Source organism: Semicossyphus pulcher, unplaced genomic scaffold (assembly GCF_022749685.1).
Source record: "Semicossyphus pulcher isolate SPU_LCO1_2020_fin unplaced genomic scaffold, fSemPul1.0.p SCAF_9, whole genome shotgun sequence".
Taxonomy (NCBI): domain Eukaryota; kingdom Metazoa; phylum Chordata; class Actinopteri; order Labriformes; family Labridae; genus Semicossyphus; species Semicossyphus pulcher.
In genome coordinates, this window is record NW_027211770.1 from 31,478,520 (window position 1) to 31,492,650 (window position 14,131).

Genomic DNA, 14,131 nt, shown 5'->3' on the forward strand with positions numbered 1-14,131 from the left:
AAGAGGGAGAGAAGGAAGGAGGAAAGGAGATATAAAATGAGAGGGATGGAGGATAGAGGAGGAGTTGGATGAGGAGGAGGTGAAGCCGATAGAATTAGAGGAGGGGCAAAGGAGGAGGAGACAGGAAATAAGTAAAGTCATCAGGAGAGAGGAAGAAGAACGAGAAAAAAGGACAGGAGGACAGGTGAGAGGAGGAGAAAGAGGGGAGAAGATAGAGAAGGAGAAGAGAGGAAGGAGAGGATGAGGAGGAGAGGAGGAAGAGGAACACTCTGTCTGTACACTGTTGAATGTATGTATGAATGTGTGTGTGTGTGTGTGTGTGTGTGTGTGTGTGTGTGTGTGTGTGGCTGGCCGTCTGCCTAATCAGAGCAAAGCCTCGCTGAAGTCGGACTGTTTGATCTCAACCCGTCACCAGCAGCTACGACAGATGGCTTTGACACACACGCGCTCACACACACACACACACACACACACACACACACACACACACTGTACAGGATACCTACAGGTGTAATGTTCTGATGTTGCTGATGTACCAAGGGCAAATATTTAACCAGAACCAGCTCCAGAGATCAGCCTCTACATGTGTGTGTGTGTGTGTGTGTGTGTGTGTGTGTGTGTGTGTGTGTGTACCTTGCAGCAGGGATGTTCCAGGTGCGATGCTCTCAGGTATGTTGTCTCTGGTGTAGATGGAGTGCAGGAACTCTGGTGTGCAGTCGTTTTCATCCGTTATATGAACGACAACCTGCAGAGAAGAAACGACTTCCTGTTTTTATCGGCTGTTTTAGCTCCAATCTCCAATCAAGGTCAGCGAACTGATTTATCCTGATCAATTTTAATATTTCACTCAAATATTATTGTCACATGTTTCCTTTCTTAATTTCAATCTGGCTCCAACACCTGTTAACCTGAAATAACAGCACACAAACTGTACAGTGCATTGGTAAATCCATGGTGCTGTCCGTGGTGCTGAAGCAGCAAAAGCGCCAAAGTCACTATAAATACTCAATTCTCTGTTTTATTAAGAAGCAAAGTGTTCCTGCAGAAGTGTGAGAGGATCACAGAGACATACAGCTGCAACATGAGGACCGTGCGATATATGTTGTTTGTAATTTGTGCTTTTCTGTGTACATGTTGATTGTTTATTGTTGTTTTTTAATTTATTAATACCACAGTGGAGACAGCTGATTGTATGTAGCACACAAGTCCATGACAAATTTCCCTGCGAGGACATTAAAGTGTATCGTATCGTTTGGTATAATTTTGTACTGCTGCCAGTGATCAACAAAGCCACAAACCTGATCACAGGACGATAACATCACTGATAATTATTTCAGTCACAATCAGCAGGTTTGGAAGTTCTTGTGTTATATTAGTTGGAGAAGCTTTATGTGACTCGACGTTCCTGTTTCCAGAATAACTCATGCAAACATGATGAAGACAAATGTCTCCTGCTGGAGGAGAGAAACCTATTTCCTTCTTATTTCCGTCTCTCCTTTAAACCTCCTTCGCCTCCTAAATTCTGAGCCGCGGCAGCGTCGCCTTTCCCCCGCTCCTGTCCAGTTCACCCACTATCCCGAGCCACTGGAGCTTAAGCCAAAAAGCTATTTTCCATTCCCATAAAGCCTGATTTAACTGGTGAAGCCGCCGCGCCGACCACCTGAGCACAGATTTCCTGCGCAGCCCTGAACCCTCGACACACCACCTGTTCAGTAATAACAGCGGGGCAGCGGAGGGGCACGCTGAGGAGATTTAGATGCACGGCTGCTTCTGCAAACACGGACTGAATATTTAGAGGATTCAGCTGGAAGCAGGAAGAAATCTGTTTACTACTTTCACTCTGGAGCTGACAGGTAAATATGTTTGTATTGACTCATATCTAAAGATGGATACAAGAGAGAAGCTCAGAAAAGGAGAAAACAAAACCCTCCTATACAGCATAATGATTTAATCCAGAAATTACCCTCTGATTGAGACTGCAACATATATATATATATTTAACTGCTAATGGTTCATTACTGCCAAAAACCTTATCTCTGTCTCAGTGATGTATGGAGTGTGAAAAACGCCTGCAGCTTTTGCAGATGTTCTCTGTGTCTCTGGGGTGAAGCTGCAAATCTGTTGATCTTGCAGCACCATCATTTGATGTAGTTGTTGTTCTGAAGCACTACAGACGATTTCAGCCTGGATTTCAAGACTTATAAAGTAAACTAGTTTCCAAACTGAGCCACTAACAGGGAAAACAGCATCCCAAATATGAGAGCAGAGGAGTTTAGGGATGGAAGAAACCGGTTATAACAATCCATTATTATGTTCATATTTGGGCCGCAACTATTATTGGATGAAGATGCATTTTACAGTGTTGTGGTCGACTGGATAGTCAACTGTACTTATTCCAGCCAGAACATCTGGACAAAGAAATTCAGTGTATGGACTTATTTGCTCTTCTGCTTAATTAATGGCAGATGAAGACAAAGCTGAGGAGGAGAGGGGAGATGAGACAAAGGGATGATGTAAGTGATGAATGCAGCGGTTAAAGAGTCCACAGTTAAAATGTCTGTAAAAGCTGAAGGCAACAGAAACTGCAGATGCTACAGTAAGATGTAATGTTAGCACTGCTGAGGAGGCTGCTCTCCAGACACCTGGCAAGCACACACACACACATGCAAAAACAAACACACACACACACACACACACACACACACAAATACATACACACACACACACACACACACACAAATACATACACAGAGGGCCTTTAGAGTGAATTATTCAGCCAAGCTTATAGAGCAGCGAGGCCTTTGGGGGATGCTGGTAGTTTAGCAGCTATTCTCTGTCTGTCCCGACCATCTGGACTCTGAGAGCAGGTAATAGTGGATTCCTCTAGGTGTGTGTGTGTGTGTGTGTGTGTGTCTTAGTTTGTGTGTTAATGTGAACAGATGTAGCTATCTGCTGTGTAAAGTCTTACGAGCCTAGAGTGAAAACGGGAGTCAAGACCTAGCTGCCAGGTTTCTGCACTTTACTTGGTGCACTTACAGTTAAAGGAACATTCCAATATTTTTACACAAGGTCCCTATTTATACTTATTCTGAGGTCTAAATGACAAACTGGGACTAAAATTTTGGATTTTTTTTCTAGTAGATTAATTCAGCTGTGAAAATTTCTGTAATATCAAAAGTTTTATCCTCGGGACGAATCCGTCTGATCAAAGGTCGTCCACTAAAAGTTCTTGTTGTTTCCACTGACAGGCTCAGATTGTTATTCTAAGTGTGTGACAACATGACAGAAAGGATCCCTACAGAGATAGACCTTTTTGTTACAGAGGAAGATGATTGTTTTAACCACACACAGACGTTACATCGCTCTCTGCACACACACCAGACTCCATTCATAAAAACACTGATTTTACATGCAGAACACAGGAGTTTATGTTCTACTGCTGCCTCGAGTCGTTACTTTGTTTGTGTCATTGTGTGACTTGATGTTTGGCAAGCATCCACCAAAATATTTGTGCAACACACAGTTACACTTAAAAGCTAACCGACTGAGGCAGAGGTAGACCTGCAACTCCTGTGTTCTCTGAGGTAAAATTCCTCTTTTTATCAATGGAGTCTGGAGTCTTTTAGTGGACGCACTTTGACACAGACGGTCTCACAACAGATCCTAAACTTTTTGTCCCTGTTAGTCATTTAGAGCTCAAAATATGTTAAAAATACTGGAATACAAACTCTGTTACAAACTGCTGATCAGATCTGATCATGCCTGTTTCTGAACGCAGCTTTGATCCGCTGAGTTTTCACTGAGTTTTCATCATGAGAGCTTCACAGGACGGCGGTAGACATGAGGCAAACAGCGCGGCGTGTTTAGTTTTAGCATTCATAATGAACCCACACGCAGAATAAACAGTAAATGAAACAGTTGCATCACAGCGTCCGATTCAGCGGCAGCACTTTCTCTCATCTGAAATTAATGAGTTTGCATCAGAGAGCGGCGCGTTCGGCAGTCGAGGGGGGGGTCTTTTTGAATGAGCCGTTAATGTGGATTTATTCTGTGTATCAGCAGAAGAGGGACATTTCTGCAACAGCTATAAAAACCTCACTCTGACACATATACACACAGCAGCTAAACCTGGTGATGCTTGTAGGTGAGCGTACCTCTGCGACGCCGCTGAGGCCGGTGTCGGGCTCGGAGGCGCGGACCTGCAGGGTGTGGAGGTTGTGTCCGCTCTCGTAGTCGACAGACCTGGTGAGGCTGAGCGCTCCGCTCTCCTGGTTGATGCTGAACAGATTCCCAGGATTCACCAGCAGCATGTAGGACAGACTCTTCTTCTGGAAGGACAAGGCCTGAACCACGGCCACGCTGCATGGAGACACACACAATTTTAAACGGATGTAGATTTAAAGCAGGTTTGATTTCAAATGATCAAAGGTGTTATGAAATCTTCAAATGAAATTAGACGGATGACAGTGGAATAATAGAAGGCAAGACATTGTTCCGAAACAGTCCCTAAAAAAAGAGCATGGACAGAAAGCCCTTTTGTCAGACAGCCTGCTTTCTCACAAAAAAAAACCTACGTTTCCCAAAGCCCAGGATCTAAAAGAATGTTCCACTGGTTTGGTTTGGAGCCTCACTGTGATGGTTAGAGTTAGAGCACAGAGCTGGGAAATGCATCACGTCAGTAAGGGTCCACCTAATCGTACAAGTGCAAACCTGTGGGCATGTGAAACAGAGTGGCTTTGCAGCAGGAGCTTCAGCACCATGGACAGGGCCAGCAGTCATTGAACACATTTCAGGGAGGTAGAGCTCATTTTAAGTCAATTATCTTCTAGATAATTATAAATTACTTCATGTAACATTTTTCTCATGAGCTTACGGTCTAGTAGCACCTTGCAAAAGTGTTCAAGCATCAAGAGCTAGCTGATGATTAAACATTTGCAAGCCCCTAACTCCTCTCCAAACTCTCGTCCACATATGGTCCCTTCTGACTCCTAAATTCAACATGGCGGCGGATAAAATGCCAAACTTTAAGCCTCAAAAAATTCCTCCACCAACCAGAGGGTGAGTCCACAGCTGCTCTGTGTTCTTAGATAAAGTATTTAAAGATATAATCTCAAAGATTTTCATGTAAATAAATGTCTGTTAAGTCTCTCTCTCCGAATGAGGTAACACAATGGTGACTGAGCTGATGGCCCACTGATGAAAGCCTTTCATCTGCAGTATATAGTATTAATATAAACTGGGTGTCTGTGGCGATGCCCAGTTAGTGACGCGTTCTCCATCAGCCAGCAGTGGTTGGTCTGCCAGAGAGGGTAGGCAGAGCTAAGCGGCTGCTTTTCCGCTCTCTGCCAGTGTTGCGAGTAAACAGTAATCTACTATGGCTGAACAAACAAAGAAAAGATGGATGACTACAGATACAACTTCAACAAGAAGTGAAAATCCAAAGAAGAAGAAACAAACTCGACGCTCAGATGAAGCAAACAGTCTGAAAAGGAAAGCGACCGTCAGCCAGGAAAATCAAGAGTTACAACCAGAGCCGACCGTGGACGTCACACATGAGACACTGTCTGGATATCTGGGAAGTGTGCTCCTGTAATTACCTTGTATCACCACAGGTGCCGCCAAAGAGAATGAAACTGAGAACTTTGTGGTTACAACTTTAAGCCAAGAATAAATATGAGGAGCAATCTTAGGTAATCTTAGAGACTCGTACACACGCTGAGAGAGGCGTCTGATAAACCTGATCTCAGGTCAGCAGAACGCTGCTCCACATTTCTGTGTCCAAACAGACTGACAGAGAGCCGGGCGAGCTTCAGCGCTGCGTTCAAAGTCTGAAGCCTTCATGGATAATTCTGTACTCACCAACCATCACAACCTGCCTAATCAATTAAATAAAACACACACACAAACACACATAAAAGATACCATAATAGAAGCAGAGACACACACACACACACACGCTCACAGGGTGGCATGGATACTTGGATATTAATACAATGTGCTTTGCGCCAGTAGCCCTAAGGGATTCACACACACACACACACACACACACACACACACACACACACACACACACACACACACACACACACACTCCCCTTCATGTTTATCCAGTCCTCGCTTTTAATAAATATTTGAATTTGCCACACTTTCAAATTCTCAGCCTCAGGCCACACTCATGCATCTGGGTCCTCTTCATCCACCCTTCTGTCCTCCTCCTCATCCCCTCCACCCTTCATCCTCACCTCCTCCTCCTCCTCCTCCTCCTCCTCCATCTCATCCCGCCTTCTCCTTCTTTTTCTCCTCGCACCTCTCCCTCTCCCTCCTTCTTTCCTCGCCCTCTCTCCTCCTCCCTTTCTTCTTTTCCTTTTGTCTCGCTCTACAGGGCTCATCTTTTCACGCATCACATGACATGCAAAGCCAAAGAGGTGGCTCTGGAAACACACACACACACACACACACACACACACACACACACACACACACGCAGATGCCATTTCCACACTCAGTGTGTGAGGCAGTGGAATGTAAATGATGTTTCTGTAAATACTGAGGACACACACACACACACACACCCGCACACACACACACACACACACACACACACACACACACACACGCACACACACACACACATTCTCTAATACAGTAACACAGGATTTAAAGCCCCATAAAGTGTATTTATATATTTATTGTGTCTGTTACACATTTATGAGTTATTTCCTTAAAGTTTTAGCCACACTGTTTGCCAAAAACACTACAAACTGCAGGTCAAAGGTCATCCTCTTAACTTGCAGTATTCACTCAGTCAGTTGCCGAGGTTCATGTTTTTCTGGGGGCCGTTTATTTGACACACCTGACAATACATTTAACAAATTCGCAGGTGAACGTTTCTGCGTGTTTTGACATTATTGTGACATTTTTGAGGAAAAACAAACTTCCACTTCAAAGAAACATCATCTAATTAAGACAATCAATTAATAATTCTTTAAACTGTAGACAAGGAGCCAAAACACCTGAGAAAACCTGCAGTGTCCACTGTCCCTGTGACTTCAAACTGCCATTATCCTACTGTTCATTTCTGCCTTCCGTAAAAGAATCTGAAAGAAGAACTCTTGTGACCGTGTTGGTCTGACGCTGCATTAGACTCACGGTTGTCCCACAGCCGTGTTCTCCGGAACGTTCAGGCTGTAGGAGGAGTTGGTGAACTGCGGCGGGCGATACCCGGCCAGGATGGAGACCGCAGCCGGCGGCCCTTTACGACCTCGCCCGTCGATCGCCTGCAGCTGCAGCAGGTACTCCTTACTGGGGGTCAGAGGTCGTCCTGTGGTCCTGATCTCACCAGAGCGACGGTCCACCTCAAAGCACTCCTCCCCACCTGCACGGACGGACGGAGAGTCAGAGAGGACAGAAGAAGGATGCTCGTAAAATATGTCTGGAACAGTTTAAACAGAGAGATTATTTGTTCTGATTTTTACTGTTAATTATCATGTTTAATGGATTCAGGAAGCCAACCAAAGCACTGTGCATTGTGGGTAGTTCACGGGTGCGGAGACTTTTTATGCCTTCTTGCTCACCAAAGATGAAGCTCGAAGCAGCCCAAAATAATTCTAAATAAGAAGCAGGAAAAACTAAATGTCACAATCACAGAAAGAGCTTCAAACATCGAGAGGCGTTAAAACAAAGAGAAATAGAAGACGAGTTTGCTTTCTGACCTGGTGTGCAACATAATTCTTCTTTATCCACGTTACTGTCATGAATAATTTGATCTTTGCAAGGATGCGCCTTCTTAATATCTTGTTTGTGATGCAAACAAAACTCATATGATCCCAAATGCAAGAGGTGAAATGCATGGTGTCCACTGCAGGGGCAAGAAACACGCTGCCTCCAAGTACGACATGTTGAAAACTAAAGTTATTTAATGTTTTTTTTACTGGTTTCAAAGCAGGACAAATTAAAAAATGACTTTATGACATAATAATTCATGCATGACAGAGCCAAGCTTACATAGGAGCTCCATAACGTTCTCTGGGATGTGATTAAAGCTCGATCTAAAGAGACCATGATGTGTTTGTTTTCTTTGTTTTTACACTGAAATCCGAAACAAAATGTTGAAATGAACCAAGATAATTCAAGCTGACATTTAAAGTTCCTATTGAGTGACAAAAAACCCTCAGCTATGTAGCAGCAGTTTCTTTTGGTAGTATAACGGTGGCTCAGAGACAAGCAAACGGAGATCAACGAGGGGGAACATGAGGAGGTAAAAGGAGGGAGGAGGAGACGAAGATGGAGGAGAGAAAATGAGGGGAGAAAAAGTGAGAGAGTAGGGATGTTAAGTTAGGATGGATGGATGAGAGAAGTGTGTGAAAGAGGGATAAAGGAGGAGAAGAGTCCGCAGCTGTTGACCAGAGGGTTCAGAACCAGCAGCAGCTGCAGCCGACCTGTCAATCATCTCCTCCTCTGTCTGGAGTCTCACATACAGAGCTTCATGATCTGTAAGATGTTAGTTTGATTGTCTTACCTGCAAAATCTATCACATTCATTTCTATTGGTCAAGAATAGTTTGAAAGGTGCTTTGTTTTTGTGTTGGAAATAGAGCTGGATTCAAGATGTCGTTAGCGTAGCATAAACAGCTAAAGCAGGGTAAACAGCTAGCCCGGCTCTTGTGTTAGCTCACAAAGGGCAGGACCGTTCTTAGTGCACAACAAACTGTGAGGATGCTCAAACTTCCCTCCGACTGTAATTTATGATCCTTAAACTGAGTTAAAGCACATTAATGCTTCTAATTGGCTTCACACACACTGTTTGAATATATTTCCATATTGGCATGATATTAAAAAAGAATTAAATGTAAATTATTGGATTATTCGTTGGTACACATGTAGTCACATTCCGCCAAAGGGAAGTGAGAAGCTTTTAATATTAAAGCATTAGAAATTAGCTCTTAAAATATCTCTCCTCCTCCTCCTCCTCCTCCTCCTCCCTCCTTCTCCTGTAAAATATTATAAAAAATAAAAAACCCACAGCCACCGGCGCCCATCCGCCCACCCTCCCACCCGCTGCCTCTCCAGAGACTTTGCTATTATTCCCGAATCTGGGAGCTTTCTTTGCCCCAGGGAGCGATTAACAGCGCAGCTCCATGCCGTTTATGTGCGTTTTTCTCTCCCTCTCTCACTTGACGGTAATTGAAATTCAACAAGTCAAATTTTATTTATAAATCGCTCCTTTGAACAAAACAGGTTTGTCACAGAGTGCCTGGCGGAGAGGCAGCGGACCTAATTACAGATACAGGCAGGAGATAAGAGCAGGAGCAAACGCGTGACGGCTTTTAGGAAAAACGAGTGGAATATAAAGGAGGTTTGGTCGCTGTAGGTAAAACATTTTTACATACGCTGCAAAAACTAAAGAGAGGCGGCTGAGTTTGGACTCTAAAGCATCTTTAGGTGCATTTTAAACTTTATTTTCATGATTAAAGGGTTTAAAACATCACCTGAGCGTCGTGTTTTTTACCTGCGACTCAGGACAGACACATACATACAGTGTCCCTCCAAGAAAATGTTACATAATCTTCTGTTTATTTTGCATAGATTAAAAAAAGAAAAGTCGACTCACCGTCCAGGAGAAAGAACTGGACCTGTCCCAGCGTCCCGTCTCGTTGCTGTGCAGACAGTCGGTACACCACAGAGCCCAGCGAGGCGTCCGGACCCACGGCAGCCAGGTAAGGCGAGGGAAACATCGCCCACTGCAGGTCAGCCTGACTGGGCATGCTCAGAGTCAACCTGCACAGGTACCACTCATCACCTGGAGGAGAGAGAAGGGAGAAAGGAAGGTTATTTGTCTTACAGTACCGACTTCATGACAAACTGCTCGTGCCTCTAAATATAAGCCGACAGCTGGGAGGAAGTTCAGCGTGCTGCGAGAAAGAGCTTTTTTTATTCCCTATACGAGAGAAGAAAACAGGAACTCTGCTGCTCAATGATGAACTCTACTCATCAGCGTTCAATTAAATGTGTTTTTTCCACCAACAAAGTTGCCTGTCTTTGCCTACTCGGACGAGACACCACCTTACATCCACTCTTTATCGAATAATGCGACCAGTCTGGCGCAGCTTAAAGACACCAAAGAACAAACATAAAGAGACAATCAGGGGATCCAATACGTTGATCAGTGTTGCTGCAGGCGCCTACATAAACTCTAAACCATCCACTGAAAGACGAACCAACCAGTATACTCAGTAACTACTAACATGATGAAAAGTACTCTTTAGATGCTGCGTCTACATCGGTCATTAACTGTACTGATGATCTGCTGACATTTAAAGTGTTGATTTTTCCTGAAGCAAAGGAGGGAGACTGGAGAGAGTCTCAGGAGAGAAAACGTTTAGACTAAAAGAAATGACTGAAATGTTTGAGTTGTCGTCGATTGAAACTATAAAGGCTAGAAATGACTTAAATGTGACTAAAACTGGAACAGCTGCCAAAATGAACACTGGACCAGTGGCTCTCTCTGCCTGTCTTAGCCCTGAAGTAGTACAACTTGTTAGCTAAGCTAGCACCATGGAAGCTGAGCTGCTGTCAGCTAAGTTTTTTTTTTGTGGGTCTTTTCTGCCTTTATTTACAGAGAGCGGGATGACACGCGGCAGAGGGCACGGGGTGGGATCAAACCTAATCTGTATATGGACCGCTGATTTAACCGCAAGATAAACCGGCGCCTGCATGTTAGCTCGTATGCTAAGTGTCTCTTTTTAAAGATGAACTTTTCTTTAAGTGTTTTTAATGTTTGTTTGTTTCTCAGCAGCTTTACAAAATCTTTTCTTTGATTTGTGCTTCAGTTCGTTTTCTTGTGTTTGCATGTTATTGTTGTCAGTGTCAGCTTTGTGGTAACGCATTTGTTAGCCTAGCTAACGCTAACCTTCAGACAGTTGCATGTGAAACTGAGCTGCTCTCAGCCAAAGGGGACGAGGTAACATCTCAACATCTGGATATTTAATTCATGTTTTGGGAAGCTTGAATGTTGTTTTGTATATTTTAGTTTCTGCTTCTCTCGTTAGCTTGCGTCGTAACAGTTTGCTATTGTTGTCAGTCTCAGCGTTGTAGTAACGCAGCTGGTTAGCTAAGCTTGCACATTTTCAGACTGTGGCATTAAAGCTGAGCCAAAGGGGACAGGGGGCATCTGGGCACAACATCTGCACATTCACTCAGAGGGGTAACAACATATTAATTTGTTGTGAGCTTAAATCCCTGCTAGCCTTTATGGTCGTTCTCCTATTGAAGATGTAGCTCAACTTCATGTCAGCAGAGCCGTAACATCAGGTTTTAAATCGTCATTGTGTTCTTTCAAAGTGTTTGTTTCCAGCAGCTTCACAACTCTGGAACCAACTGTTGTTTTGTGTATTTTAGTTTCTGCTTCTTTCGTTAGCTTGCGCCGTAACAGGTTGCTATTGTTGTCTGTGTCAGCTTTGTAGTAACGCAGCTTGTTAGCTAAGCTAGCACCACTTGTTCAGACTGTGGCATGAAAGCTGAGACGCTCTCAGCCAAAGGGGACGAGTCGACATCTTTGCACAGAAAATCCATCATGTTTTCTCGTCTTTTATCCCCGCCGAGCTGCTCGGGAAGACAAGAGTGAAGGAGTGACGGGGAGGAGGAGAGAGACACGCGGCTCCTCCAAAATAAAACAACAAAACTTTCAGAAGATGACACGCTAACATCCACACAGCAGGTACTCCCATCCGCCCAGTCAAAAATACACACACACATGTTTGTCTGCATCTGAGTCGACTCGCTCTTCTTCTTCTGCCTTTATGTCTTTTTTCATGTCGTCTGCTTCTGAGAGGGGATTTGTTTGGTTTGAAGGTGCTTCGCCGCTCGCTGTTGTTTTGGCTCTTGTGTTGTTTCACAGCAGCGAAGGAGACAACAGCCCGAACAAGAGAGGAAACTTCACTTCAGAGAGACGAAAGACGAAGAGAAAGGGATGAGGAGACAGAGGGGGAGGAGGTGGGGGAGGAGGTGAAAACACGACAGCGTCTGCGTCTGTCTTTTTATATCGTCTCTGAAGGTCTGTCAACAAACTGAGAGCAGGAGAGGGACTGAGAGGACGAGAGAGGATGGGAGGACAGGAAGAAGAGTAAAGAATAGGAGGACAGGAAAAACAGGAAATAGGGATGGAAAGAAAGTAAGTAGAAGGAGGAGAAGAAAAGGAGCGGGACAAGGAGGAGAAGTCTTCCAGCTCAGCGCTCCTCTGTCTTCTTCTGCGTCGCTGGTCTTCAGCTCATAAAATCCAGAATAATCACATCTATTTCTGTCTGTAGCTTTACATATGCTGTGCTGTGGGCCGCGTATGAAAGTGAAATGAAATCTGTCCCATTATCATGATAAACATCAACACACTGAGGCGCAGCGCCGGCGGTCAGCTCATGTGTCAGCCCGGGCAACAACCATAAAAGCTCAGCCTGTGTGTGTGGACACACACATCCAGGAGAGGGAGGGAGGGGGGGCCGTGGGCTGGAGAAAACGTCTCCTTCACTTCCCCAGGCTGCGGAAAGGTCACTGACACCAGAATAATGACATTTAATTAATTCTGTGTTAAGATACAGCGCGTCGTTTAAGTAGAGCTGCACCGTCTCTGCTTAATGAAGACTGCTACTGATGCTGAACCGCTCAAACAACGTGATGGAAACTCAGGGATGGTCTCACTCTGCTGTGGACGCTACCAATCCTCTACAAGACTACAGACGACAACCAGAACACCTCCACCACCAAACCTGCTGTCTGTAGCCGACAGATTCTCATTCTTATACAAATATCTGTTGTAGAAGTTAACTAGTTAGTAAAAAGACAAGAGGACGTGTTCAGTCTGCTGTAAAGATGCACATTCTGAACGTGCTGTGCACAAGTCTAAAGAATGATCCTAAAGGCTGAATAATGTTAGCATAGCTCGCGTCTTTATCTTTATGTTTATAAACACTCCGGTCCGGTCTGTACATGGTGTTTTATTTTGAAATGATCGGATGCTGTATGCCGCTGTCGTGTGTGACTTCCTGTTTGGAACGATCTCTGTTAAGCTTGACTCTGGAGGTCAAGGTGCACACGGAATGTGCCGGAGACGGATCCTGTGGAGTTTGAGGGTTAAGTGTCAGTTTCAAGGTAAACCCTTATGTACTGAGATACCTCTCGCCACCTTCTTTCTAACATGTGGTGTTGGGAAGCCATCTGTGAGGTAAAGTTTAGGAAACTGGTCGACTGTGTGACAGTGAAGCCCACGCCAAGTGGACAATATCAGTCTTTCAACCACAGGAAACATCTCCAGATCGGCCCTGGAGTATGTGGATCAAATAGGAGTTATAGGACAGTGAGTGATAACAGCCTTGTCACAATGCTTCTCCTCATCCAGCTGAACAGCAGCTACATCACAGCTCCCTCGTGTCTTTCCACTCGGCCTCCTGAGCAAAGGAAATGTGTCTCGCAGCCTGAACGGTAGGCTGATCCCTGATGTGAGCCGCTGAACTCGGCCTAGAACTCACTGAGCACATGCATGCATGCATACATAAATGCAGAGGAATGTCCGGCTCGGGGCTGCAGCCGGCCTGAAGCGAGGAAGAGGAGTGGAAGAAGACGAAGGGGCTGGAAACCTGAATACTGAGCTGTCTTTTTCCACGTGTGGATGGACGAGTTTGTCCTCTGAAGCATGACGTGACTCTTCGTTCACGTCTCAGCCTGATATGAAATGAGTGTAAAAGGTTGTTAACGAAGTTTCTGTCTTCATTTCTGCTTAAAGTCAGTTTCTTGGTTATGTATTTTTTATTTGCTGAGGTGACTCTGAAACAAATCTGCAGACCAGTTTAGGCTTTGTTGAACCAGTTACGCATGCATGAAGAAACTCCTGAATATGAGCATTTTTGTTCTGCTCAGCGTTCCCATGAGTTATTGCTTCTACCCAGAATCCCTTGTGTTTTGGGGTAATTCCTTGCTGCTGGTTAGGTTGTATTTGCACTCCCAATGAACCGAATCATAATTTTGATCTACCAAACTTTCCTCGTTACAATCTGAGGTCCTTTTGCTTCAACGTCGCCCTCAGGTTGGACTCAGTCTCTTCGGTCTTTTTAAAGGTCTGCAAACAAAGGACTGCTCGATACAGA

The 14,131-nt window shown here is 44.5% G+C and overlaps 1 protein-coding gene across 1 annotated transcript in view; it reads right to left on the reverse strand.

Moving 5' to 3' along the window:
- The window catches only part of LOC138584261 (neural-cadherin), a 119,209-nt gene that overhangs the window by 57,276 nt on the left and 47,802 nt on the right, over positions 1-14,131 (reverse strand). The window contains exons 2-5 of the mRNA XM_069656448.1: positions 9,610-9,798; positions 7,150-7,375; positions 4,155-4,359; positions 634-745 (exon numbers count right to left, since the gene is read on the reverse strand). Coding sequence (XP_069512549.1) covers positions 634-745; positions 4,155-4,359; positions 7,150-7,375; positions 9,610-9,798 — 732 coding nt within the window. The remainder of the gene's footprint in view (positions 1-633; positions 746-4,154; positions 4,360-7,149; positions 7,376-9,609; positions 9,799-14,131) is intronic.